Here is a 25978-nt window from a genome sequence, read left to right on the forward strand (position 1 = left end):
CGGGCCCGCCCCGCTCAGCAGATGCAGCAAAATTATTCAGAGCCCCGATCCCCTGAAGAGCTTTTGATAAATGTGCACATGTGAGTGAGAAGGAGGTCGAGTAACGCGGCGGACGCCAGGAGCCAACAGGAGTTTTACTTGTTGGCTCCTGGAGGAAAGAGGCTGATCTGTTTGCTCCGCCACCTGCAAGCTGTCACGACACGCGGTGGCATGTTTTATGGTGACTTCATAAAGATCTGCGTCTATAAAAAACAACAACCAGTCCGTGTTTTGAAGAGGTTTCGGTGAGGTTTGGGCACAGCGTGTCCGCGGTAGCCCACTGGTATATTTAGCTCCGTTGGTTTCCATGCAAAGCTGCAGGAATATTACATTTGCTTTTCCGTGTCACACAAACAAAAGGAACAAATATGAAAGGCAATAACAAACACATTCCCTGTAGGGGGGATTTCTGCTTTGTTTTCCTCATCTGGCTCTGATCTGAGATGTACGAGGACGGGGGACCTCCTCTCATCCGGGATCCGAGCCGAGACGAAGGAGTCTTTATCGGCCCTCGAGTCTTTATCGGCCCTCGCGTTCGGCCCCCAGGTTGATAAGCCGGCGTTTACAACCTGAGGTTATCTGTCTGTTCCTCAACGGCTGCTGTTGGGCTGCGTCTCTCCAGCTGCTGGCGGACCCTTCCTCCTCCTGGCAAGGCCTCAGTCTGTTTTCAAGAAGGATCCAATCGCTCCTCAGATCTGCACAAAAAAAAGAGCGAAGAAGACGCTTCTAGTCGTGAAGGCAGATGCTCGGAATTGGTAGCAAGATTCTGCAAAGGGTCACATGCAATACGTCACTTTGAATACTTGTGTGCATGTTGTGTGAGCTTCAAATCGAATGCAGTCCTCCGCAATTATTTTGATGTTTTCAATAAAGAGAACAGCTGTACTTTTAACCCCGTCCCGACACTGTAGGGCTACGCTAATGCTAACAAAGTCACGCAATAGATGATTGGTGCTAAGCAGCCTCAACGCTAAACGTGTGTGTGTTTCTGTGATTAAGAGCACATGTATGAAGGGCAGCTGCTTCAGCGAGGAAGGAAGGACGGGTCGCTCCGCTTTTGGAGATGGATCTGACCTCAGGAAGACATTACCGCTCCACAATAACGTCCTGAGTGAGTAACACTCGGCTGAGGAAGCAGAGGAAGACGTGCCGCTCGTCTGCAGCCTGAGAGTCACAACTCATTTACCCCCGGAGTGGGGAAGGTATTAAGTTATGGTGTCTGAGGATGTTTACGTCCATATTCATCATATTTACCCCTCGGGAACTATACATTTAAAAAGCACCGCTCTATCGAGTGTGAATGTAAACATTCTCAAATGGAAGGTTTCACTCAAGTGGATAAAAACTTTCTCTGGTGCATGTGGGTGTATCTATGCAGGTAGTTGGAGCTGGAGATACAATCTGAGGCTCATACTGTCAAGAAAATACTTTTATTTTGAAATAGATTGGCGTGTTCGGTACTACTCACCAGGAATGCTCTCACAGTGAGGACAGAGGGTGACATTGTGGTGAAAACTGAAATATCTCTGACAGATTTCTCACAACCATGACACATGAAAGCAGTGGTTCTCCAACTGTGGGGCGCGACCCTCTAGTGGGGCGCGGAGGTAGTACAGGTGGGGCGCGGAGGGGGGGATTTATTTTCTTCTTTATGGGGAAATTATTCTCTGCATTTGACCCATCCTCACACACATCTGCACTCAGGACAGGAGTCACAAAAAGTTATTTCAATAAAAATTCAGCATGGACTATTTTGTTAGAATATTGTTGCCCCAACAAAATTATAACAAAATGGCCTGAATTTTGAACTAAACCAATGGTTCTCAAACTTTTTCTGTGACGCCCCACTTTGGAGGAAGAAAAGTGTTCATGCCGTGGGGCATGAACACTTTTCTTCCTCCAAAGTGGGGCGTCACAGAAAAAGTTTGAGAACCATTGCATGAAAGCAATCTGAATTTAATTTCTTTCAATGGAATCTCATCCTGATGCAATCACACATCGTGACGCATAATTCCGTTTCTGAAATGGGTCAAAACAAACACGTCCGAGCTCACGTTGCTCAGAGAGCGACCGACGTGACGTCATAGAATCGCGGCGGTTGAAGAGACTTCACAAGCCGCCGCCTGTTGGACGCATCACGAGGGTCACGACTATCAACGCGACCTCAGCGCTTCCACGCATAAAAGCCGGGGCGTCCCGTGAGGACGCCTCGCTGCACGCTTCATGCGGAAAGACGCAAGCGGAGCCTGACGAGCTTCACGGGGCGTAACGCATCTCACATGTCAGGAGCTCCTATGAAACACCTCGGGCAAGAGCTGCAGGATGGAACCCCCATATCCATCAATGGGGGAAAAGGACCCATCTGTTAAGTGAATACTGCAGAAATTGGCCAGAAAAAACCCCATGAAGAATTAGTTTCTCCTCATACCTCATCTCCTTGTGTGCATAAGAATGTATTAAGGAGTCCACCTCTCTAATTCCCTTTGATCTGCAGGCCGTGACTTCAGCTTCTGTGTCAGTCTGACCCAAATGTGGATCTGGACTCTGGAAAGCTCATCTTCTGCTGTCCATCATTTTTCCCCTTGTTTTGAATCGCATGGATCCAGATCGCCGGTGCAGAATGAGGGCGGTTCTGTCGATACGCTTTCATGCAACATGAGCGATGATGTTTGAGTCTCTGGTTGGAGGCTGCAGGACCGTCCTTCACACAGTCTGCTCGGGTGATTTAGGGGCGCTGAGAGACTGGAAGCTGCATTGTTCCTGTGTGGGCGGAGCCTGGAGGACACACACACACACACACACACACACACAGATTAGTTAAGTGTTAGGATGGAGTGTGTGCAGGGGGGTAAAGGAAAGGAGAGGAAGGTTCTTCAAGAGAAGGATGGGAGGAGAGCAGGTGCAGAAGGAACCTTTAACTCAGGGAAAGGGAGGAGAGGCAGAAACTCTTTCAACAACATCTCATGAACTTATTATACGTTTCTGTGCTGGAGAAGAGAATATCTCTCTGTCAGTGATGCGTGACTCCAGTCTGCGTTCTACGTTTGGATGGTTGTAGTTTTGGGCCACTGCATCTCTGTAGGCAACACATGCAACCAAATCAGCTGATGCAGTTTGAGATTTTGGTTTATTTTGCTTTTATAACACGTCTTGATACCTATTAGTTATTTAGATTTACTATAAATGTTTACTTATTCACATGGAGTGTCTTTTCTCAAAGTTAGTTTATTCTCAGATTCACTCTGATCCAGAAATCTCCACTTCAGCAGCTCTCAAACTTTAAACTTTCTCTCTATATTCTGAAGGGGTTTGTTCATATATCATCCATATAATATCATCCATAGCCTGATTTACTCAACAGTTAAATACTTAACAGTATTTTCTGATTCAAAGAGAAAACCTTTGACTCAAATGCGTCCACTAACTATAAAGACTTTTAAATCTGCTTCATCCAATGTTCAGATCGCTGTGAGGGGAATGCATGCAAACTAGCATCCAGAAGATAATACCTCATTTGCATATTCAAACTTAACATCATAGGAAACCGTAAATGAACTAATTGATCCATCAACCTGTGCATGACACCAGGGTTGTGTTGTTTCGCGTGGAAGTTCCCACTGTCTCCTCTGCAGCCTTTAGCTTTTATACTGAACTGCACAGTCAGCGTTATTTATGGACGTTGTCGGCACTACATCACCACAGGGTCGTTAAACGCTGACGGCCAGATGTCATGGAATCAGACTATTTCCCCGCAGTCCCTCTTTTCACTCATTTTTTATGTCGCTTCACGTTTCTGAAAGTGTATTTTCCCTGTAATCGTACACGCGTTATATCAGTGGGAGCTGTTTATGTGTCACTGCCTGCACTGTCCCTAACACCCTGACAGCCCCTGCAGCAACACACACACACACACACACACATTAACACATGGCTGCATGCACTTGGTGCGACCAGACACCTGCGTACTCGAACAGACACACACACACACACACACACACACACACACACACACACACATGTCACGGTCATTACAACAACTGAGAGTCAGGTTGCAGAGGTACGTGCACCCTGAGTCCAGGTGGAGTGCTCTTATTGTGTGTCCTGCAACACACACACACACACACACACACACACACACACACAGACCTATTTCTGCACCCCGCATTCCTTTGCATTTCACTTTCTCTCCCCTCTGAAACTGCATTTCCACACACCCCGACGACAACCGCACCCGGCCGCTGTCCGGAGCGCGCCATCGCACAAGCGGCCCCGGGGTCAAAGGTCGGTTATTCCAGTGGGTGGAGCCAGCTGAGCGCTCGGCGTGTGCCCGCTAACTCGGGCTAAGCCTCCGGGTGTATTTTCGGACGTTAGCGGTAGCGCCTTCGCCCCTATTTTTTGACGGTGTTTGTATCCAAAGCGCTCTGTCGCTAGCCACCCAGCCCGCGGTTTGCAATTCAGGCATTAGTGTGTCTACTCACACACACACACACACACGGGACCCCAGGGGCCACAGGGAGAGTATGAAGACGACATTAGACCCCGCAGATCGCCTTTCACGCCCCCCTCCTTCTCGACTGGTCGGAGCCGCGCCGCGAGGGGTTTGAGGAGCCGCGCGACACCGAAACCCTATCGCCACGCCGTTGCTTTTGGGGACAATGGCTGCTGGTTAAGTACGGGGAAAAAGGTGTGCCATGTTTCACGTGTCTGCCCCACGGTGCCTGTTCTACGGCTCAAAGGCGCGCTCACAAAAAGAAACGGCCTGAAAGATGTCGAACATCAGGGGCGCTTGCCGACGCCGTCCATCTTCCAGGAGGCGAATGAAAGGCAAAGAAATGGAATCGGTATTAACTCTTTGAAAAATGGGGGCCCTTTTATATCACAAGGTACAAATCAAGAAATAAATATGGGTTAAATAAATAAAAAACATGTTAGGTATCAAATTAAACATAGAAATCTGGGCTACAATAGTATATAATCCGCATGTACAACGTCTAAACACAACTCAAACAATAAATAGGATTAGGGGCTAGGGTTATGGTTAGAGTGAGGGCCTAAGGGCCACATGGGATTTGTTTAGTTTTTTTATACTGTGGATTCGAGTTGGGTTCCATTATTTTTAATTTCCTTTTCATACATGTCACATATTCTTTTTCCAAAGTAAAGAAGTGGAAGTGAGGCATGAATCTCATTGGTGGATCACTGACATCCCAAAGCCTGTGTATCGGTATCCGGTCTGAAAAAGTCTCTGTTATTGTGTCATCGAAAAGAGAATACGGTACTTATTTTTGCTCTTTCCTGTAAACGTGTGTTTGTTGTGTCGATGGAGGTCGTCATTGCTTTCTGAAAAAGTTAGTTTTTCCTCCGTGTCGGTGCGACGGAGCTCGTTTCCATCGGCCCGATTCCGTTGCCTTGATCCTCAGGCAAACCTCAGCCGAAGCGGAGGGAAAGAAGCCTCCCAGGCCTTTCCAGTCCCGCCTCCCGTCGTCCCGCTTCGACCCAGCAACCCCCCCAAAGTCCTGTTTGTTTGCTCTGACAATAATCGGCCTGTTTATCGAGCCGCGTGGCAGAATCTCCACCGCCATGACGCCGCTATCTGTTTTGGCAGATTCTCAGGGGGGTTTATTCTGCACTGAAAAGTGCAAAGCTACACCGGATCGTATTTTAAACTGGACGTAGGCATTTTAAAAGGTGTACTTCACACATCAAAGGGGCTTCCTGTCCAGCATGTGTGAAGAAGGGGAGACGTCTCAGACTCCATCAGACCCTTACCTCGTCCTACGTGTCCTTGTCTTTATCCAACTTCAGTCACAGGCTGTCTCTTCCCATCCGGTTTGCACTCTCTTTGACCCCAGAGGAGCTCAGTGCAGATCAGCTGGCTGCTCCAGCTCGCTAGGAACATCCAACCTTGAAAGCCAGCTTTCAATTTCCTCCACGTTTCCTTGGACTGCACCGCTGTGTCCCCAACGGCTGCCAGCGGCCACGAGGACGTGGGGTTTAGCCGAGGTGTGCTCCTCCGTTAGCTGGATGGCTTCTGAGTTTCTCCTCCCCGCTGTGTGAAGAAACTTCCCTGATTTATGGCTCCATTGTTCTCTAAGCTCGCCTTTTGAGATCTACGCAGAACAAATGAAGCAGCACAACAAGATCGGTCTTTACCCTTAAAGGGACAGTTCACCACAACATTAAAAGTACGTGTTTATACTCTTAACTCTGGGGTTTCTTCACAATGAGATTGTTTTTCGTGTGTGCAGAGATGTCTGCTTTCTATCCCATATCTTCAGACTCTATTTCATCACTCGCCAAGCGGTGCTAAATGCAAAGAATCAGCAGCATTGTCTCTTCACAGCAATCATGACATCATCCACAGACCTGCTTGTGAGCCGTTTACCGTAGAAACTCTTAGTTTAAGAGCTTTTCGCACCACAAGCCTTGTAGTCCCGTTATACCAGAGGAAAGGAAGACACGTCTACGGACGATGATCATAAAACTCCCGTTGAAGCAAGCAACACTAAATGTATGAGGTGAAATATGTATCTTTGATTTCAGGGGTTGAACTGTCCCTTTAAGGCCCTTTACGGCGTGGCGGTGATTCTTTTGTGCGGTTTCTTTGCACGTCAATGTATTTTTTCGGACTATACTTTCACACAGAATGCAAATAATACAAGGCGATATAGCGGTGTACTTTTTTCCCATGAAAGAGGTTGATTCTTCTAGAATAAAGGCAGATTGTTGTTTGGTGCGTCAGTATTCATGAAACCACATTCAGGGAGGTTCTGTTGGCTGAAACTAGAGGGCAAACTATGTGACTCCTTTCAACCTTGACGCAGGCCAGATCCTCTCCTTCTGTTCACACCTTTCACAATAAAAGCCCTAGACTTGAATAATTCCTTTTCTCCCCGCATTCTGGGGTTGTTTGTCTGCGTGTCGCGGCCCTTAAGTCTCAACAAAAGGTCAAAACTAAGGTCACTAACGTATTTTCCTGCTCAACCTTCATGCAATAAAGTCCCTTTGAAAGAAGCCGTCCACAGGTCTTCATAACTCTACCTGTACCTCCCTCCTCCTCCTCCTCCTCCTCCTCCTCCTCCTCTTCTTCCTCCCACCACCACTCTGTGACTCCAGTGAAGAGGTCATCATCCACTGAAGCTGAGAAAACAACAGAAAGCTCAGGACTGGTCAGGCGGCCGGGTCAAGGACCTTAAGAGCCACAAGAGGCCCGGCACCCTCTGGGTCATTAATAATTAATGAAACCTGAGGCCGGGACAGGAGGCCATGACTAAACACAGAAAGAGCCGGAGCAGGGCAGCGAGGGGAGGGTGAGCAAAGGCCCTGAATGCAGCTCCAGCTCCAGTCTGTGCTTTCACTGTATGCTCCAAAGGCTCCAGACACAACACTCTGCACAACCCAGCGACGTTTGAGAACCAAAGAGGTTCTAAACTGAAGTGAGAACCAAAGAGGTTCTAAACTGAAGTGAGAACCAAAGAGGTTCTAAACTGAAGTGAGAACCAAAGAGGTTCTAAACTCAAGTGAGAACCAAAGAGGTTCTAAACTCAAGTGAGAACCAAAGAGGTTCTAAACTCAAGTGAGAACCAAAGAGGTTCTAAACTCAAGTGAGAACCAAAGAGGTGTGCGTTTTTTTTTCCTCCCATGAAAGTCTCCTCGCTGTTTCCCATGAAATCCTGCCGTCCCCTTAAACTTCCAGTCAACAAAGCGTGTACTTGCCCCGGAGGTGCTATCACGCCGAGAGACCTCCATTACGAGCACGGCCCGATGAAAGAGGAGCTCAGGGGAGGAGGAGGGGTTTGGTTCTTAACCCTCCCCTCCAGCTGGGGCCAGATATGAAAGAAGATAGCTCAACATGATATTATATAACGAGTGTTTTTAGGAGAGCGACGTGTTTGGAGAAGGAGATCTGGATCTCGCTGGCGATTCCCAGTACAACATAAATGTCCCGACTTTAAAGTGGATGTTCTTCGGTGTAAAACATTGACACTGACATTTCTTGGCTGCGCCTTAAATCATATCCATATCGCGCCCGCAGCCGCAATAGCAAGCTCTCTCCGCTGTGCTTCTGGCTGTCGATGTTGTTCTTCTTGTTGCACACTTCTTTCTAACGCAGAGCCTTTCTTCTTCTTCTCTTTGCAGAGTTCATCGGACGACTGCGGCCCGCACGAGGGGACCCACGAGGGGAAGGAGGGCGAGTACCGCCTGCAGGTGACCCAGTTCGTCCAGAGGCTGGAGTACTGGCACAAGGAGCTGACGGACACCTTGGTCACGTCCATCGCCGTGGCCAAGGTGCACGGCCGCGCAGTGGCGTACCTGGGCACCGCCGACGGACGCCACATACAGGTAGAGGAGCCGCAAGCATGGGCAAAGTGGGCGTGTGCTCAGGGCCCTCAACCAATGGGGGGGAGGGGCCTTATCTTCTTTTTTTTTAGGTAAAATATTGGCGCAAATTGGCTATTTCCATTCAAAGAAGGCCAGAGGAAAGTGTTTCCTACGTAGCCGTGGCTCCGTGTACTTTGTGTGGAGTTCATTTATATATTATTTCTTCTCCAGGTTGTTGTTGTTTTGTATGAATATAGGTGTGGAGTTTCCCGCCTAAACCCGTGGGCTTCATGCTGTGCTGTACTTGCCATGTTTACAATGAAACAACCGCAAAAGTAATTTAATACGTCCGAATAACAAATATAATTGAATATATACCGTAAAAGTTGGGTTACAAGCCGCTCCTACCTCCAGTCAGTGTTCCCGCTGTAGCAAGCTAGCAGCAGCGCAAGCTAGCTTGCGCTGCTGCTAACTTGCGCTGCTGCTAGCTTGCGCAGCTGCTAGCTTGCACTGCTGCTAGCCTGCTACAGCGGGGACAGCCTAGCTCCCCGCTGCCACTGCCCGCGTTCCCTCTGCCCGAGTCGGGTGTCGAGGCTGCTACCTTTGGTGGTTGTCGGGGAGCTAGCGGGGAGCTAGCGGAGAGCTAGCAGGAGCACTTGCAGGAGCACTTGCTGGCTACAGCGGGGAGCTAACGGGGACACTGACCGAAGGTAGGAGTGACTTGTAACCCGACTTTTACGGTGGGTATAGTTATACAGTATTAGAGCATCTAATAAAGTAACATACATGTGCCTGTGTGGGGGCTGCACTGAATGTAATTTGTTTTCAACATTCAACTGAAGTTCATTATCAGCCTAAAAAAGAATGGGGGAAAACAGGATTTAGTGTTATTGTGGTTGTATAAATAAGACTCACTGGTGCCGTTAGTTAGCTGCTAGATCGCCTCATTGATGATTATTCAAATGTCAATGTTAAGAACGGTTGTGGGTTGCTTGTACTATACGTATTTAGGTAATGGGTCCATGCAGGAGCCAACATTTGCATGGGAGCCCCTCGGCGTAAAGGGAGGGCCGCAGGCGTCCCCTCGCTCATTGCTCATGTAAATTCGGCAGGATGTCGGCGTGCGAGCAGCGAGAGCCGCTGCCGGCTGCACACAGGTGCCCTCCGCTAGCAGGCGGGTTGTGGGAAACTGTGATCTCTGTGTTTGCACACTTTGCTTCCCTTTGACCTGTGCTCAGGTCCCGCGCTCCAGTCTGCCATCTGAGCAAACAGTCCATTCGGCCCGTCGCCGCACAAACCAACAGCGGATTACGAGCTCCTGATCGCCTGTCAGCTGCTTTCAGCGTCTCACACATGACCTGTCAATGCCGCCTCGAAGCCAATTCATCCTCCCTAAAGAATGACTTGTGAAAACAGAATGAATGGATGAAATATGGCCAAATATTCCAAGATAAACTAACAGGAAGGAATCAACTTTTTACACAGGAATAAAAAAGGTACAATCTTCCTTTTCAGCTCAGTCAAGAAATTCCATTTTTTTGCTCAATCCATATAATAAAAGGCAGTAATATTAAAAGGTAAACCTCCTCAAATATATATATATAGTTATGAACTTAACTTCCAAGTTGAAAAAACACACCTGCAATTACCACTTATCGCCACAGGTGTCGCCAAAGAGAACAAAACAGAGATCAGTTTGAGGAAAATACATAAAATACTCAGTGGAACTTTTCATAGTTTACTTTGTGAGACTGAACTAGACTCAGACTCCCTCCTCCATCATCAGCATGCAGGCATTTGGACAAAATAAAGGAAACACCTCCAAAGCTTTGGATGTCAAATACCACAGAGAAGTGCCCGCTTCGTAGCCATCTTACTTTTCCTCCACTCTCCCTTCCTCTAAAGTCATATGTGCGTTTCCCTCCCAGATATGAGTCCTTGGTGCAGCTGGCCTTGATTGCAAGATATCTTTTAATTGCAGCGCTGACATTAAAATCCGCTTTCTGGAGCTTTTGGCCGGCAGTCAAGACTTTTTTTGCAGGTATTTGACCTCCGAGTAAACACGGATTTCATAACTTTTAGGTCAAAAGATATCAAAATGAGGCTGAAATGTTTCTTAAACTTTTTATACAATGATCTTTAATATATATTTGTTATTGAAATACTTTTCAAACAGTGGCTGCTGCTTGTTACTGTTTTTTTCCTGCAAAAAAGTGAAACGTGTGCAGCTTTTGGTGCCGGTGCACCTGCAGTGGAGGTCCAGTAGTTGCATTGAAGTTGTTTTGAAGTCGTGCCGACCATCAGGCTGAGCGTTAGCCTGTTGGCGTCGCGCTGGATTACCTCAGGATGACCAGGCTGCGTGTCAGCAGTGACTCGCTCTCCCTCCCGTTTCATGTGCAGTTTTTTTGCAGTTTTTTGCAGTTTTTACTGCACAGCGCTGCAGAATGAAGCGAGTCCCGCCGTGTCGGCACATCGCCCTCCAAAAAATATACACAACGACGAAAAGGAACCAAACGCGTAAAGCGAAAGCTGAGTGACCTCATGTGTTTTTGAAACACAAGAACGAAAAGACACACATGGAAAAAAAACTAAAAGAAAAAGGCGACAGAGACGTGGAAAAAAGAAAGACGGGCCAACAGCTGCAGGGGGCTTACAAGAGGAACGCTAATGGTGGACGCCGGGCTCCGCTGACACGTTCACTCGCACGGCATTTTCTACTCGCCGAGCGTCCCGTGCAGCTGTTGCTGTGTGTTTCTCTACCATCACCCCCTCCACACACACACACACACACACACACACACACACGCACACACACACACACACACACACACACACACAAACCCCTTTTTTTTTGTTTCTTCAGTTTTTATAGTTGGCTGAAGTGGCCGAGGCTCATTGTTTTAGCAGCTGCTCTGCAGAACTCTGCATTTTATCAAATACGTTCTGCCTATCGTCTGACCGAGGAGCACAAGAGACAAAGATGTGATAGAAACACGCACAGCTGACATTTATTAACTTGTATTAGCGATTAGTTATTAGCAAAACGTCGTCATGCCTGCGGCGGTGTTGAGGATTTTCCGATACACGGGGTTCTGTCTGATCGTGCAGGTTAAACTGGTAGAAAGGGAATTGATCAGATTTGACTTGATTGATAGAAAAGAGAGAAAGACCACAGAAAGAGGGCGGAGCCAGAGGAAGACATGTGAGGGAGGTGATAGATCCCAGAAGAGAGTTTAGTTTTTGATCTTCAGTCTCATTTTCAGTGGCATCCTTCTTATTCATGGAGCTTTATGTGTTTCCCAGTACAATTATTATACATCATTTCTAGCGGCAATAATCATATGGTATTGCTGCATTGCGCTCTACCCTCTCGTGTCTGTCTTGGTTTTACCTCCAACCAAGGTGGTGTAACCAATCACCACGCAACAAATGAGATGACATTTCAAGTTATTTTGTAATTTTTTTTCATGCATTTTCCCTCAAATGTGCAGTCAGTTCCCCTGCTGTGTTTAAACAACACAACTACTCTGTTGGATTTAGGACATTATCGTGTTTTGGGGTTAACATACGTACATAAGTGTGGAAGCCAACCTTGACTTCCAGAGGGACACGAACAACGGTCTCCTGGGGGAAAGTCTGGTGTTTTTGGACCCGCCTCTTGGCGCTGCATTACTTTTGTTGGGTAACATTTTCGTTAAAACGGATATAAATGACTCCAAAAGACCCAAGTTGTGATGGAATAACCCACCGAACAGTTTCAGTCACTTTCTCTGCTCCCATTTTTCTATTTTTCTTCAAGCCCTGTGAGCTTGAGCTGCCGGCCGTCCGGCCACCTGCTCTCCCCCAAAGATAAGCCCCGATAACGAGGTGAGCTGTTGGTCTCGTTTCATTGTTAGCGCGCGAAAAAAATAATATAAAGAACCTGTCAACTCTCCATGTGCTCGCGTTTCCTGGACGCTCCCAGCGGGACGAGACAAGCGGGACGTGGAGTCCAGGCGGCGAAAATAAATGGTTTTCTGGCTCAGGAAGTGTTTCCCTCGGCTTCAGTTTGGGCCACTGTGGGAATAACACAGTGGCTGTGTTCGGAGGCCAACCCCCCCCACCGGCCTGCTTAATACAATAAGCTGTAATTTACACCGCTATTACCTCCAGAGAGATGCCTGTTGTGCGGCCTCGTCCCAGCGGAAAGCCGCCCATTATGCTCGCTGTGACAAAGCCAACGCTGGTCGTGACGCCTCAAACTGTGGAGGAACGACGCCGAAGGAAAGCAAGGCCTGGAGTGTCTGGATGTGTGTGTGCGTGTGTGTGTGTGTGTGTGTGTGTGTGTGTGTGTGTGTGTGTGTGTGCGTGCGACAGGGAGAACGGTATAATTTCGAGGGCTCGGTGTAACTGGAGCAACCTCACGCCCCGTCAGAGACCCTGTTCTGCTCTGTTTGCTCCCAGGCTTCTAATTGCAGCGTAACCGCAAATGATGAATGCTCTTCCAGGTGTGAGCTGCATGCGTGTGTGTGTGTGTGTGTGTGTGTGTGTGTGTGTGTGTGTGTGTCTGAAACACCTACCAACATGTCAGAGGACAATGTTTCTGGCCAAACCAGTCGCTCATCTCTGTGGCGAGGTGAGAGCTTTATTTCAAATGAAAAGCAATTAACTCAAGATGTGTGTGCTTTGTGTCTGCAGGCAGTTGAAGACTTGTTCAATTCAAACTGCATGACATCCACTGAATAGATCCTTGTTGATGGAGGCTGATCATTGCAGACATGACATGTACTTTATTTATTTTGTTAGCACTTTCCAGATCAGGATCGGTGCGTTCAAAAAGGGTTTGCACTTAATTAATGAAACCATTCTGGTTCATTTTGAAGATGTTTCTTCACCACCATCTGAAGGGACAGTTCGCTACATTGTAGCTGCAGTGAAAGAAGAGACGATGACGCATCCTGGATCGTGTTCCTTCAACCAAACACAGTCACGGTGTGCTGGCGGCAAAACAAAAAGGGTTCCAGTGGTTCCTCCTGGAGGATCTTTTGTTGTGCATCCCAGACTGTTGTAATATTTCCTTCTTCAATTCATGCGATGGAAACAAGTAGAACAACATCCCACCTTTCAGCCAGGTGGCCTCAGCTGACTGCAGCAGGTCAAACCACTTTCATTGTGTCATTTACTAACATTCAGAACAGATGACATTTGACTGCATGGATACAGGCTGCTCACATTTCTTAGTGTGAGTTTCTTCGTCTTCCCTGGAGATGTTTTGGAGACTCGATCATTCAAGTTTCACAGTTCATAAGAGATCAAAGGTTGTAGATCAGCGGCAGCAACTCAATACTCGAGTTACCCTGAAGTCTGGCGTGAAGCGCTCATTTTGCATATTACCTTCTAGACTCCGTCTGAAGTCTCCTCCTTCTTTCAGGTGCTGGTCTCCCGCTTCGCCTCCCCGCACGTCAACGTCCGCCTGGACTCCAGACCCGTCTCCGCCGGCGTGGCGCTGCTGGACGCCGACGGCTCGGGCGGAGCTCTGCTGATGGCGACGGGAAACAAGGTGGGCGGTTTGGAGGGAAACTAGAGAACAGATTCAGGAGGTTGAGACATCCTGTGTTCAGGTTCGTCTCTGAACCACAGCGGGAGACAAATGTCTCTCATTAGTGAGACGATGGCAAAAACAGCGAAGCCGGATCAGAGCCAACGGATGAAAGAGAATCGTGTTCCTGGAGGTTCTGCTGCCAAACGCTTCCCTCTTCATTTCCTCACGTCTTCCCCTTCCCCGCAGATCACCAAGGTCCCTCTGATTGGCCCCGGCTGTGGTCAGCTGACCACCTGCACTTCCTGTTTGCTGTCGTCGCGGGTGACCGAATGCGGCTGGTGTGACGGACGCTGCAGCAGAGCCGGCCAGTGTCCCGCCTCCTCCCTCTGGACCCAGGACTTCTGCACGCCTGTCATCACCAAGGTAACCGGCCGGCGGGGTTCACCGTTTATTCTTTCATTGTTTTCTTTTGTTCCGTTTTCTGTATTACTGAAATATATTCTTGCGAAACAAAACATGATGGCAGCATTCTCTCTCCTGACCACCAGGGGGCGACTCCTCTGGTTGTATAGAAGTCTATCCTTCATGTGTTAAAGCTGCATTCTCTCTCCTGACCACCAGGGGGCGACTCCTCTGGTTGTATAGAAGTCTATCCTTCATCTGTTAAAGCTGCATTCTCTCTCCTGACCACCAGGGGGCAACTCCTCTGGTTGTATAGAAGTCTATGCTTCACATGTTAAAGCTGCATTCTCTCTCCTGACCACCAGGGGGTGACTCCTCTGGTTGTATAGAAGTCTATGCTTCACGTGTTAAAGCTGCATTCTCTCTCCTGACCACCAGGGGGTGACTCCTCTGGTTGTATAGAAGTATATGCTTCATGTGTTAAAGCTGCATTCTCTCTCCTGACCACCAGGGGGCGACTCCTCTGGTTGTATAGAAGTCTATATAAATGACTCTACTTCTCTTGATGTATTCCCTCAGTAAACATTGTAAACATGAGTTTATGTCTCAATCTCTAGTTTCAAGTCTTCTTCAATACAGCATGATGTTCATTTAGTACATTATGGTCATGTAGAGTCAAACAGACCATAAAGCAGGGGACGCTTTAGGGGCGGGGCTACAGGGTGATTGACAGGTCTCTACGTCACTCCTCCCATCCCAGATATGGTCGACTACGTTCACTGGTTGCAAAAAACAAGATGGCGGTGGCGAAAATGCAGAAATAGAGGCTTCAAAACCGATGACAATGCATACGGTTTACGATGTGGATCAATTGAAGTTTGGGCAACAAAACTTATTTTTTAGTTTAGTCGACATTGTCCGCGTTAAAGTAAGTAACGTGGACTCTGTCGACCTCCAGAGTCTAAAGACTCTCTGCGGTCTCACACAGACAGAGTCTGGGGTTCATTCCTTCTCACTTTAATGTTGCACCCCATGCCGTCAGACTGTCTCCATATACATCCAATAAAAAAGCACCGGGCTCCCTCCACTGCCCGACATTCAACAAAGTAGGTTAATGCAACGAGAAAAGAAACCCACCTTTTCCTCTGGGAAACAGGAGGGACTCTGCAGAAAGTCAGCTCGGATGTTTCTTAAACTCTTACCTGCTAGATGTGACCTTCTGTGAGACATAGCTTACTTTTCTTTATTCTCACTGACGCTTGAATGAAGCAGAAAAACGTCATAATTCAAGTAAATATGTGAAATAGATCAAATCAGAGTGGTTATCGACACCACTTTACTGGAGGATAAATGCCTCTACAGATCATTCAGAGCCTGATTCATACATCATTGTATTCCTAAAAAGCATTAAGAAAATACTTAGAGATATCCTAAATTCCCTCTGTCAAAACCTCTGACTCAAATAAAAGGAAACCTGTTAGTTTCCCCTTTACAAATCAAAGATCCAGACGGAACAGCTCTTAATCAAGCGGTGGCAGTTGAGTGAAAACCTCAGTGAAGACACCAGAGAGGTGCATTGTGGGGCTTCTTTAAAGCGCTGCGCCCCTGCGTGCTGCAGGTGTTCCCGACCTCCGGGCCGATCCGCGGCTCCACGGCCGTGACGCTGTGCGGCAGCTTCTTCGGCTTCGACAAGACGGAGAGCTTCAAGGCCTCTCTGGTGACGGTGGAGGTGGCGGGAGCTCCCTGCAGGCTGAGCCGGCAGGACCACGCCAACAGGTGTGTGTGTGTGTGTGTGTGTGGGGGGGGGGGGGGCCTCTTCTCGTGTGTTTTCTGGACGTCTGACATTTAGAAAACGAGTCCCACGCCGTCTTGCAGAGAGAGACAGAGCGAGTGTTTACGAGATAAAGGGACCCGCATGCTGGCGTCTTCTGGGTTTAATAGGGGGGTATTGTGTTGGAGGAAGAATGTTAAGAAGCCCTCCTCCTCCTCCTCCTCCTCCTCCCCTCCACTCTCTCTTTCTCCACACATGACTTCCCTAACTCAAAAATTGCTGGGAAAAAACCCGCTGCATCCAAACTTTCCACTCACCCAAATCCACTGGAGCTAATGTCCCATTCAAAAGCCTCTTTTCCTACAAACAAGCTCATTACAAATTGGGGAAGATTGCCTCTTTGTGCAGTGGATCATCATTGCATTAGGATAAGTGCTCAGAGGATAATGTGTGTGTGTGTGTGTGTGTGTTTAGGTGGACTGAGCTGCAGTGTTCCCCAGTGTTCAGTGGGAACTTCACCCCGTCGGGACACGCGGTGAAGGTCACAAGCGGCCACAAGGTCGCCACGATGGAGGGCTTCACCCTCGTGGTAAGAATGCCGCCCTGTTTCCTGTTTCCTTCCCTTTGGGTCCCGCTTTGTGCGGAGACATGCCACAGAGCCGTGCTGTTTCTAAACGCCGGTCTCTGCCTCCAGGAACCCGTCATCCACGACATCTTCCCCACGTTCGGGCCGAAGTCCGGCAACACCATGCTGACCATCAGGGGAGCCTTCCTGGACGCCGGGAACAAGCGGGAGGTGACGATAGGGGACGCAGCCTGCAAGATCCAGAGGTCAGTCCTTCTTCTTTCTCTTTTGCTGCATCACAGAAAATAACGCGTATCAAAAGGTAGTTTTCTCTACCTTTTTATTTCTTTCTTTCCGAGACGTTGATTGCGGAGGTTGAACAGGACGCATACTTTCCCGGTTTCCTCCCCGAGTCACAATGTTCCTGTATTTCTCCTGATTTCAGACAAATCTTCACACCTTTTCGGTGTCACGTGGTTCTGTGCGTCGTTACGACGATGCAGCTTCAATAGATCGGGATAGAAGTCGTGATCGCGACGTTGAGCCGCTCGCGATCAAATTATCACGTCGAGCTTTTGAAAACGCTCGCTCGCTGCATAGCAAATCAAGCGCTCCCCTAAAGTCACAGCCAGCCACCAGGGGGCGATGCAGACGTTTTGGCTTCAGTAGAGCTGCCACTGAATTCTGGTCGGAGTTGGAAAAGCGCAGCGTTAAACTCGCGCACGGCATTTGTAATGATGGGTCAAAGGTCGCGGCGGTGCCATTGTTTTTGAGACTTCCATTCTTTAAAAGTCAGAATGCAGGAAGCAAAGTCTAACAAAGGACCCCTGAACCACGCTTTGGGTTTCCAGATCCGTCCTATTTCTTTAGGATCCTCAAGGTTGGCGAGTTTGACAATAAGTCCTGCGGAGGGATTGTGTTTGTGAACCCGACTTAAAATAAGTCTTGACATTAAATCTTCATTTCACTGGAACATTTCTTCCTGTGAGCTGGAGGTCAAAGTCGGTCAAAGGTCTTTCTCCATTCTCGCTGTTTTTCCCTCATTCTGTCTTCCGCTCAAACTGGAATTATCTGCGTGACTAATGCGCTGAATGAATGCAGGACAATGGCTGCCACTGTACACGCTAACACAACAACATATCCTGTGTGTTCAGCCTGTCGCCCACCAAGCTGACCTGCAAGACGCCTCCGCACGCCGATCCCTCCCAGCAGCCCGTGAGGCTCACGGTGGACTCGGTGGAGCGCCTCGCGCCCATGCCCTTCACCTTCAACCAGGACCCCATCATCATCAGCATCCAGCCCTCGCGCTCCTTCGTCAGGTTGGTTAGAGCCCCTCAATGTGGGGTTCTTCATCAGCCCTAGGGCTTTATTTTCTGCATAAATATGATCAAAAGTCAAGAGTCTGATCAAAAAGTGACTTCTCGGTCGCTCCCCGAGTTTTTTGAATTGTATTTTTGATGCAATAATAATCACAATAAACACAAGCAATGACATGTTTTCAAGCCTTTCCAGTCCAAAAATCATGTTTTTCGGTTCAGAAAAAAAGAAATGAGCAATTTTGACAAATTCAAGAAAAAGCAGCCGCTGCTTTCTCGCAGCTCGCGACGCCAATACTTTACAAACAGTAAAGTCCTGCTACTGCAAGATTCCTACAGTCTCTCCAGACTTTACGAATCTTTACAGACGTGGTACTTTGAGCGAGATCCGCCGTTGTTAGAGGTACTAAATTAGTTAAATAGTGAAACGTTATAATCGCTCAGTCATGTTGAGGAGCTTACGTAATTATAAAAATATAATGATCTTTTTTTGTATGTAGTCCATCGTATCTCTTCTCACAGGGTTTACAGTACTTTAGCCGCTTACATTTATTAAAGCTGTTTCTGCTAAAACACAGTGCAGGAAAATCTGTATATACTGTTGATCTGTCCAGACGGAAAACGTCTCAGCGGCTAACGTTAACTACACAACACGTAAACTCATCCAACCCCAAATGGGATGCTAACGCTAGCCGCTGTGGGCGGGAACAACGCATCACGTTAGCATATTAGCATCATTGCCGTCTTCATCGCATCCCGTCTGCTGGGCGATTTCAAGCCACACGTCGTCCTTTCTGTGGTCGTTTCTCTTAAAATATTCAGGTGTTGAGAAACCAGATTGATAAGACATTCCTCCATTCTGGCAGCAACTTACCTGGAGGTATGAAGAAGAAGAATATAATAATAAAATATATATATATTTTAGAGGTTGACCGACAGAAGATATATTCGCAAATCCCATTGGTCAAACATGTACCTACGGCAGCAAAGATCCACTAAAGTCGAGGTCTGCAAATGTTCTACAGATAATCCCAAGAAAGAAAATGTTCCCACACTATTTTTTGTATGTTTATTGAAGAGTTTCATCGTTGTATCCTCCACATCTGTGAGCAATGAGCTGCTCACACGTTTGGATATTCGTCAATGTCAACTTAGGGAGGCAGATTCCTGCGTTAGTTTTACAGCAGGAGGAAGCGAGTGGGAGGTGACGAGCGGCTAAACTGCTAACGCTAACAGCGGGTGCCTCCCAGTGGGGATCTCCTGTGTCTGATGCTAACGCTAGCACCCGCTCTCACCCCTCCTTCCTCACCGTAGCGGAGGATGCACGGTGACGGCTCACGGCTTCTTCCTCCAGTCCGGCCTGCAGCCCCAGATGGTCCTCACCACGGGTCAGGATGCCGAGGTCTTCCATGTGGTGAGTACGAGCAGGGGGTCACATCCCCAAATATGACATGTCAGTCATGTGGAGCCCAGTTGAGGTTGAAGCTTTGCTGAAGCAAAGAAAGAGCGTTTGCGTCTCTGTCCGTCTCCTCACATTGACATGGACTGATCTTGGGAGGTCGGACCTTCTGAAAGTACAGGAACTCTGAGGGTGTTTGCTGAGACGACCGTCACTGATTGGTCCAACGCACACAGCGCCGCTTCAATCATCAAACAAGGAAGTCCTCTAGCGTTGGTTTAGGGCGAGGGGAGAGTATTCATCTCTGTTTCCCGAAGAGCCGATGCCAGAGGCGTTTGTCTTTGGGTTGCCCGTCCGGTCCAATGTCTCCGGGTCACATGGAGGGAGTTTCATAATTATTTGGTTGCATCGTTGCCAATTTTGCCTTTTGAACAACGAAAATGAAAGCAATAAAATACAAAAAAATGTAGACAAACCAAAGTCCACCTGGACTCAAAGACGAACCGATTGGATTTTCTCGTTTGTTGGCCATGAATCAACAATGAATATGACAGATTCACACAAATGCCAAACAGTATGAAATGATGACATTTGACTGGTCGCCTTGACTCGGCCATCTTCTAAATAAATTACCTCAAACAGTCGGACGCTCTTCGTTTAATTTCCCTCCTCATAAGTCATTCCTCACGTTGTGCAGCAGTAAAAATGAACCCGTCTCACCTCCTGTTGCTTTGTTCATACGACGGCGTACTAATTTGCCAAATCTTCGCAGGTCTTTAAATCGTAGACTACGATGGGCTGACGGGAACCGATAAGATCTCACATTACCAGGAACGTCTTCTGGAGGGAACTGAGTTTAGTTTCCTGTGTCTCCTTTTCCGTTTGTTGAAGAAAAGAACAGCATTAGGTATTAAGCATGTGTTGAACAGCAGGCGAATACCTCGCTGTCACATGCATGGTATTGTCATTAAACACACTAACCCTCGCTTCCAGGAGAAAAAGAGTTCAGAAAAGTGTGGAAGTGTCGGACAAACTGGAGAGCAAAAGGAAGTGTAAACGCCCAGCTGTCCCTCGGTAGCGCCGCTCAGACTTTATTCCGCTTACGAAGCGATCCTGATGCTGGGAGCTCGGCATCGCTGGAGGTGTTTTAAATTACCAGACCTCTCAGCGCGCTGTCTGCGGGTCATCAAACATGGCAGCAGTTTCATTATGAGGGCCTCAGAATGATGTTGAACGTGTGAACTGTCGTCCAGGTCGTAAGTCAGAGAGCTCGCTGTTAGTGATGAAGGTTTTTAAAGCCTTCGTCAGAGCTGCCGGCTCATATGTTGTAATATAGGACCGTATGGATGAGAGGGAAAACATCTTTCAGACTAAAGGTGCTCACGTTAGTCCCACTGCAAAAATATCACTCATATTTGGGCTTTTTAAGACAAAATTGGACGATTTTCAAGTGTTTTTTAGTCGTTTTTTCTTGATTCTAAGCTTAACTTTTTGTCAGCTATTTTATTCATTTATTGTTGTTTTTATCCCTGTGTGAAGTGTTTCTGTCATATTTAGTCGACTTCTTTCTGTTTTCTTTCAGTCAAGTCAAGAGTCCGGGTGTTTCAGTCTCATCTTAGTCAGAGATAAGTCGAGCTTTAGTCAATGAAAACCGCCGAGGTCGTCGGATTATATTGAACATTTCACTCATTCTAGAAAACATTGTGTGTTTCTTGTTTGTCACTGTTAACTTTAACTCAATGAAACTCTTTGTGGGAAACTGCTGCATTGAAGAAAGAAGAAAGAAGCTTATGTTATTTCTTCTTTTCCAATAAAAGGTTGGCATAGGTTGATGCATCCAGAGTAAAAGCTAGCAGGATGTTATTGACCCGGAGACAGTCGTCTGACTGTAGGCGAAGCTATAAGATATTTTATTGACTTTCCTTTGGTAAACATTGACTCTGTCGATAGGTCCAGGGCTTTTATTGTGAAGGGTAAGAACAGAAGGAGTGGATCTGGTCTGAAAGGAGAAACACGGTCTGTCGTCTTGGTTCGGACTCTGAATTTGAATTAAACGTGATCAAGCTCAGGAAAATGTATTTTTCTATGAAAAAACAAACAGACGACGCCACTTTTTAACCACGAAATAATTGCGTTGTGTAAAGTTATTGACAAAAGCTTTTGCACATCAGCTGAAGGGAAACGTCCATCCGCCTCATGAATACTGTCAGTGACGCGTCTCCAGTGAAGGATCGTTGTTGTTTGCCTCCGGCAGCAGTTTGAGGACAAGCAGTGCTTTTGTAATGATGTTATCTGTCCTTGTGAGTCACACGCCGCTGCAGGTTCAGTCAGGAGCTCATAACACGCTCGGTAAACACACACACACACACACACACACACGAGCTGATACAGATCACGTATGACTTCCATCTCAAATCTTCACTACATCGCTTTATCTTCAATCCGCCTTTCCTCCCCTTGTTTGTTTCTCCCTCTCTGTTTTGCACACACACACGCACACACACACACACACACACACACACACACACACACACACACACACACACACTCCCAGCGGTGTCTCGTCTTTCAGGTTCCCTTCCCCTGGTCATTGACCTGTGTTCAGGTCAGCGGTCGATGGGCCTCTGGAGAGCTCGGGGCTTCGTTACGCCACAAACGAGCCGAGCGCTCAGCGATCGGGTTTACGGGCCAGACGTTGCCGCTCCGCAGGATCCCCGATCCACCCGACACCCAGGACCTGCACCGAGGGTTTACCTGCTCTGGGGGTCCACGTGCACCGAGGGTTAGCGGTTTGCTGCTACGTGGAGAAGTTGCCTCTCTCCGGGGGAAAAGAAGGCAAACTGGACATTTTAAGGCTGTAAATATCTGTTGCACTGCCGTAAAAGTCGCTACTACCTTCGATCAGTGTCCCCTTTTGCTCCTCGCTGTAGCCAGCTGCCGCTCATGCTAGTTCTCCGCTAACTTCCGCTAGCTCCCCGCTAGCTCCCCGACAACCACCGAAGGTAGCGGGACCAGCCCCGGCTCAACACCCGATTTGGGCAGAGGAGACGCGGACAGCAGCAGCAGCAGCGGGGAGCTAGCAGCAGCGCTCAGCTCGTTTGTGGCGCTAGCAGCAGTGCTAGCTAGCGCTGCTGCTAGCTTGCTACAGCGGGACACTGACCACAGGTAGGAGCGGCTTGTAACCCGACTTTAACGGTACATTAAATACCCTCTAAGTGATCACGTACCACAAAGTTTCCTGATATATACGAACATACGAGCCTGTGGCGGCTGCAGTCCAGAGGAGTAATGCACTGTGAAACTGCACGGGATTCAGGGGAAGAAGATCCTGACAGTAAGTCCTACGTACATTAGCAGGATTGTAACGTAAACAAGTTGAATCAGTGCTTTCTTGATCCACTTTGGGGAATAAACACGTTTTAATTAGCTGCTCCAATGAGATGCTGTCATCTTATGGTGAAGCAAAGATTCGTATGTTAGCAGGTTTCAGGGTTCATACACATTCTGACCAATGGATTTATTTTCATGACTTTTCCATGACTTTAACCCAAATGTCCATGACAAATATTTAGTGAAATCTGGGTGTAAACAGTAAAAAGTGAGTAAATGTAGTATTTAAACTAACAATGAGAACACAAAGCATACAGTAAACCTTAAATGACACAAATGAATGAGACAATAGTTTGACTAAAAGAATAAACATTTATATAGATGCCTGTATGTATGCCTGCTTATATTTTGAGTCTTTCTTTGAATGAATATAACACATTTACATGACTTTTACTACACTTTTAGGGATTTAATTTTTTTCAAGGACTTTTCCAGGCCTGGAAATAACCATTTTAAACCTCCATGACTCTTCCAGGTTCTCCACGACCGTATGAACCCAGAGTTTGTAGGAATGTGAAAGTGCTTAAAAAAAACAAATATATATACATATTTTATCCCGAAAAACAATGGATAATCGTGATAAATAATCCTTTGTTTAATCAGTTTAACTCGGTTACGTCGTTTCATGAAACCAAAAACTGTTTTATTTAGGATGGACCAAAAAAAGGACCAAAAACATGTTTTCCAGTTCTGCCGGGTTCCCTGGGTTAGAGTCACCTGTGATCCGAGAGCAGCGGGTCACGCGTGCAGCGTCGGCACCAGCAGTCCGGCTCCGGCTCGCTTTCAAGTTTCACAACCGCCTTTAAAAACCCTGCAAACTGCTGAAACCTTCCTTTTTTGTGGGTGTGGGAGTTTCTCCTCTCCGTTACTGGAGACGTTTTATTGTTGCTGAAGCTGGAATAACAGAAACAGAGAGGAACAACAGGGTAGACGTCCAGCTTCCTAAAGAGAGCCCTGTATAAAAGCGGCGATCGCTCCTAATGATTTAGGGCGGGATCAGGACCCGCTGGGCCTCAGCTGTCGCCTGTTACATTCCTTCCAGTAAACGGGATGAGTTGAGGCTCGGCCTGTGAGAGTCTTGTTGTCTTAACCCCTTCCGAACAGAGGGAAGGCTCTCTCACGACCCAACGCTTCCAACCGGCCTCGTCACCCCTAAAAATACGGGCCGCGCCACCGGTTCTCCAGTCGGGGGAACGGAGTCTGCGGGATCTGGACCGGAGACGGAGGAAGAACCCAAGACGTTCAGGGGTCCGGAGCACCCGGTGTTGACTTGATATCTGCCTCTCAGATCTCCAGTAAAGCCGGGTCTCAGCCAATCTCAGCTTTCCCACACACATGAAAGAGCTTCTTTTTTACGATCTGTCGTGAAAAGCTGGCGTGGCCACGGAGCCGGGGGGGAGGGGCGGGTGGGTGGGGGGGCGGGGGGGGCACATGCATGAAGAAAGTGAACGTTCACAGATCATTCGCAAACCAGATGGAGTGGAGTTCTCGCTCCGCCGCATCCACACCCCTGTCACCTGCGTCCTCCAATCGGATCGCTTCGCCTCGGTCTTTCCCGTCTCACCCCTGACACCTGAAGGCCTCACGGAGCCTCTTTTCAGTTTTCTGGAAAACGAGTGACGTTTTGTGTCTGTGAGCATCGCCATTGCCTCCACACGGCTCTCAACATGGCTGACAGAGCACCTGTCCTCATGCATGACGTCTTACGAAAAGTAGCTCCTCGTCTTTTCAAAATAAACTTCCGTCTTCACAGGAAACTACTCTGTAAGGTTTAAGAAAATATTGTGGCATGAGTTCAAATAAACGTGACTGAAGCACACAAGTTACTTGACGAATAAATCGACGTTAGCTTGCGCGGTCACATGCACGTGCACGGTCACATGCACGTGCACGGTCATATGCACGTGCACGGTCACATGCACGCTCAGGTAGACATCACTGAGTCTTCACAGAGCAGGTAGTAGAATGCTCTGATTGTTGCGTAGTGAACCTTTAATGTTCAAAGGTTTTGAAAAAAGAAAAGAAGCCGTTGCATAGTTTCTACGTGCCGTCGGTCCAGCTTACTTAATTATTTACTTAAATGGGAGTTTAAAAAAAGGCCGAGGGGATTAGCACTTGGAGGTTTTGTATTAACAGATGTCAATCTGTAACTGGGGAAGCGTCGCTACACGATTAATGATTAATGATTGATGATTGATGATTGATGATTGCAGTTTGGCGCTGGTGGATTCCAGGATGGTAAAACAAACAAAGAGGGAAGAGGCAAAAGAAACACACATTCTTGTGCAGTTGCAAAAGAAGAAGAAAGAGCAAAATGTACTCCTCTAAACCCGGATAATAAGCAAAGACGCAGCTGAGCTGGAGGCCTGAGGGCCAACGTCAACAACAACACGACACAGCGGTAGGAAACGCTGGAGAGAGAGAGGAAGAAGAGGAAGAGGAGGGAAAAAGAATCGCTGCTGGTATAAATCACTCTGGATGTGACAGGCCCTTGAGGACGTGGGAGCCCCGTTATGACTTGGCCCTTTTCGCAGGCCGTTACACTAATGATCCTTCAGGGACGGCGGAGGGTTTTTTTGGGTGAACGCTGGTTCTCTCATCACACACACACACACACACACACACACACACACACACACACACCCGAGCGATTGTATTTACAGCTGCTTTGCCGACCTGCAGCCCTTCACCTCCTCTGCCTTTAAACAAGAGGAGACGGCCGCTGAACAATGAAACTGACTGATTCTTCCACTAATTCACAGGATATTTTTCCTACCGCCGCACCCGTGGGAGACTGGGTGGAGGGTTGTGGGGGTTGTGGGGTGTGTGTGTGTGGGGGTGAGGGGGGTCACCCTACAGTCCCGCTCTACTCGCTCCATACTGGTGTGTGGAGGTTAATTGGATTGCTTTTGTTGCGCCACCCTCACACACACACACACACTCACACACACTCACTCACCGTGCATGTGGGTATTTTTAAATGCGTCCATGTCTTTGAGTGTGTGAGTGTGTGAGTGTGTGAGTGTGTGAGTGTGTGTCCATCTGGGCCGCTGAAGCCCACTGGGAGGCGGATTAGGAAGTGTAGGAGGAAGTGTCGGCGACAGCGCTGCTGCTACTGCAGAGTTCCATTTCAACCCCGTTTGAGCTTCTGGTTTTTTTTTTGGGAGTTGTAAACTTTCCTGGCTGGTTCAACTTCAGAGGACAGTTTGTTTTTTGTGGGTTTACATCTGTTTTATTTCACAAAAGTAAAAAT

At 47.8% G+C, this 25978-nt stretch overlaps 1 protein-coding gene across 1 annotated transcript in view; it reads left to right on the forward strand.

Moving 5' to 3' along the window:
* The window catches only part of met (MET proto-oncogene, receptor tyrosine kinase), a gene marked incomplete at both ends in the record, with an annotated part of 66609 nt that overhangs the window by 13636 nt on the left and 26995 nt on the right, over positions 1-25978 (forward strand). Inside the window, 8 exons of the mRNA XM_079223432.1 lie at positions 8179-8382; positions 13772-13900; positions 14129-14305; positions 15903-16060; positions 16530-16644; positions 16750-16886; positions 17775-17939; positions 19251-19350. Coding sequence (XP_079079558.1) covers positions 8179-8382; positions 13772-13900; positions 14129-14305; positions 15903-16060; positions 16530-16644; positions 16750-16886; positions 17775-17939; positions 19251-19350 — 1185 coding nt within the window. The remainder of the gene's footprint in view (positions 1-8178; positions 8383-13771; positions 13901-14128; positions 14306-15902; positions 16061-16529; positions 16645-16749; positions 16887-17774; positions 17940-19250; positions 19351-25978) is intronic.

This window comes from Taurulus bubalis, assembly GCF_910589615.1.
Source record: "Taurulus bubalis genome assembly, chromosome: 9".
Taxonomy (NCBI): domain Eukaryota; kingdom Metazoa; phylum Chordata; class Actinopteri; order Perciformes; family Cottidae; genus Taurulus; species Taurulus bubalis.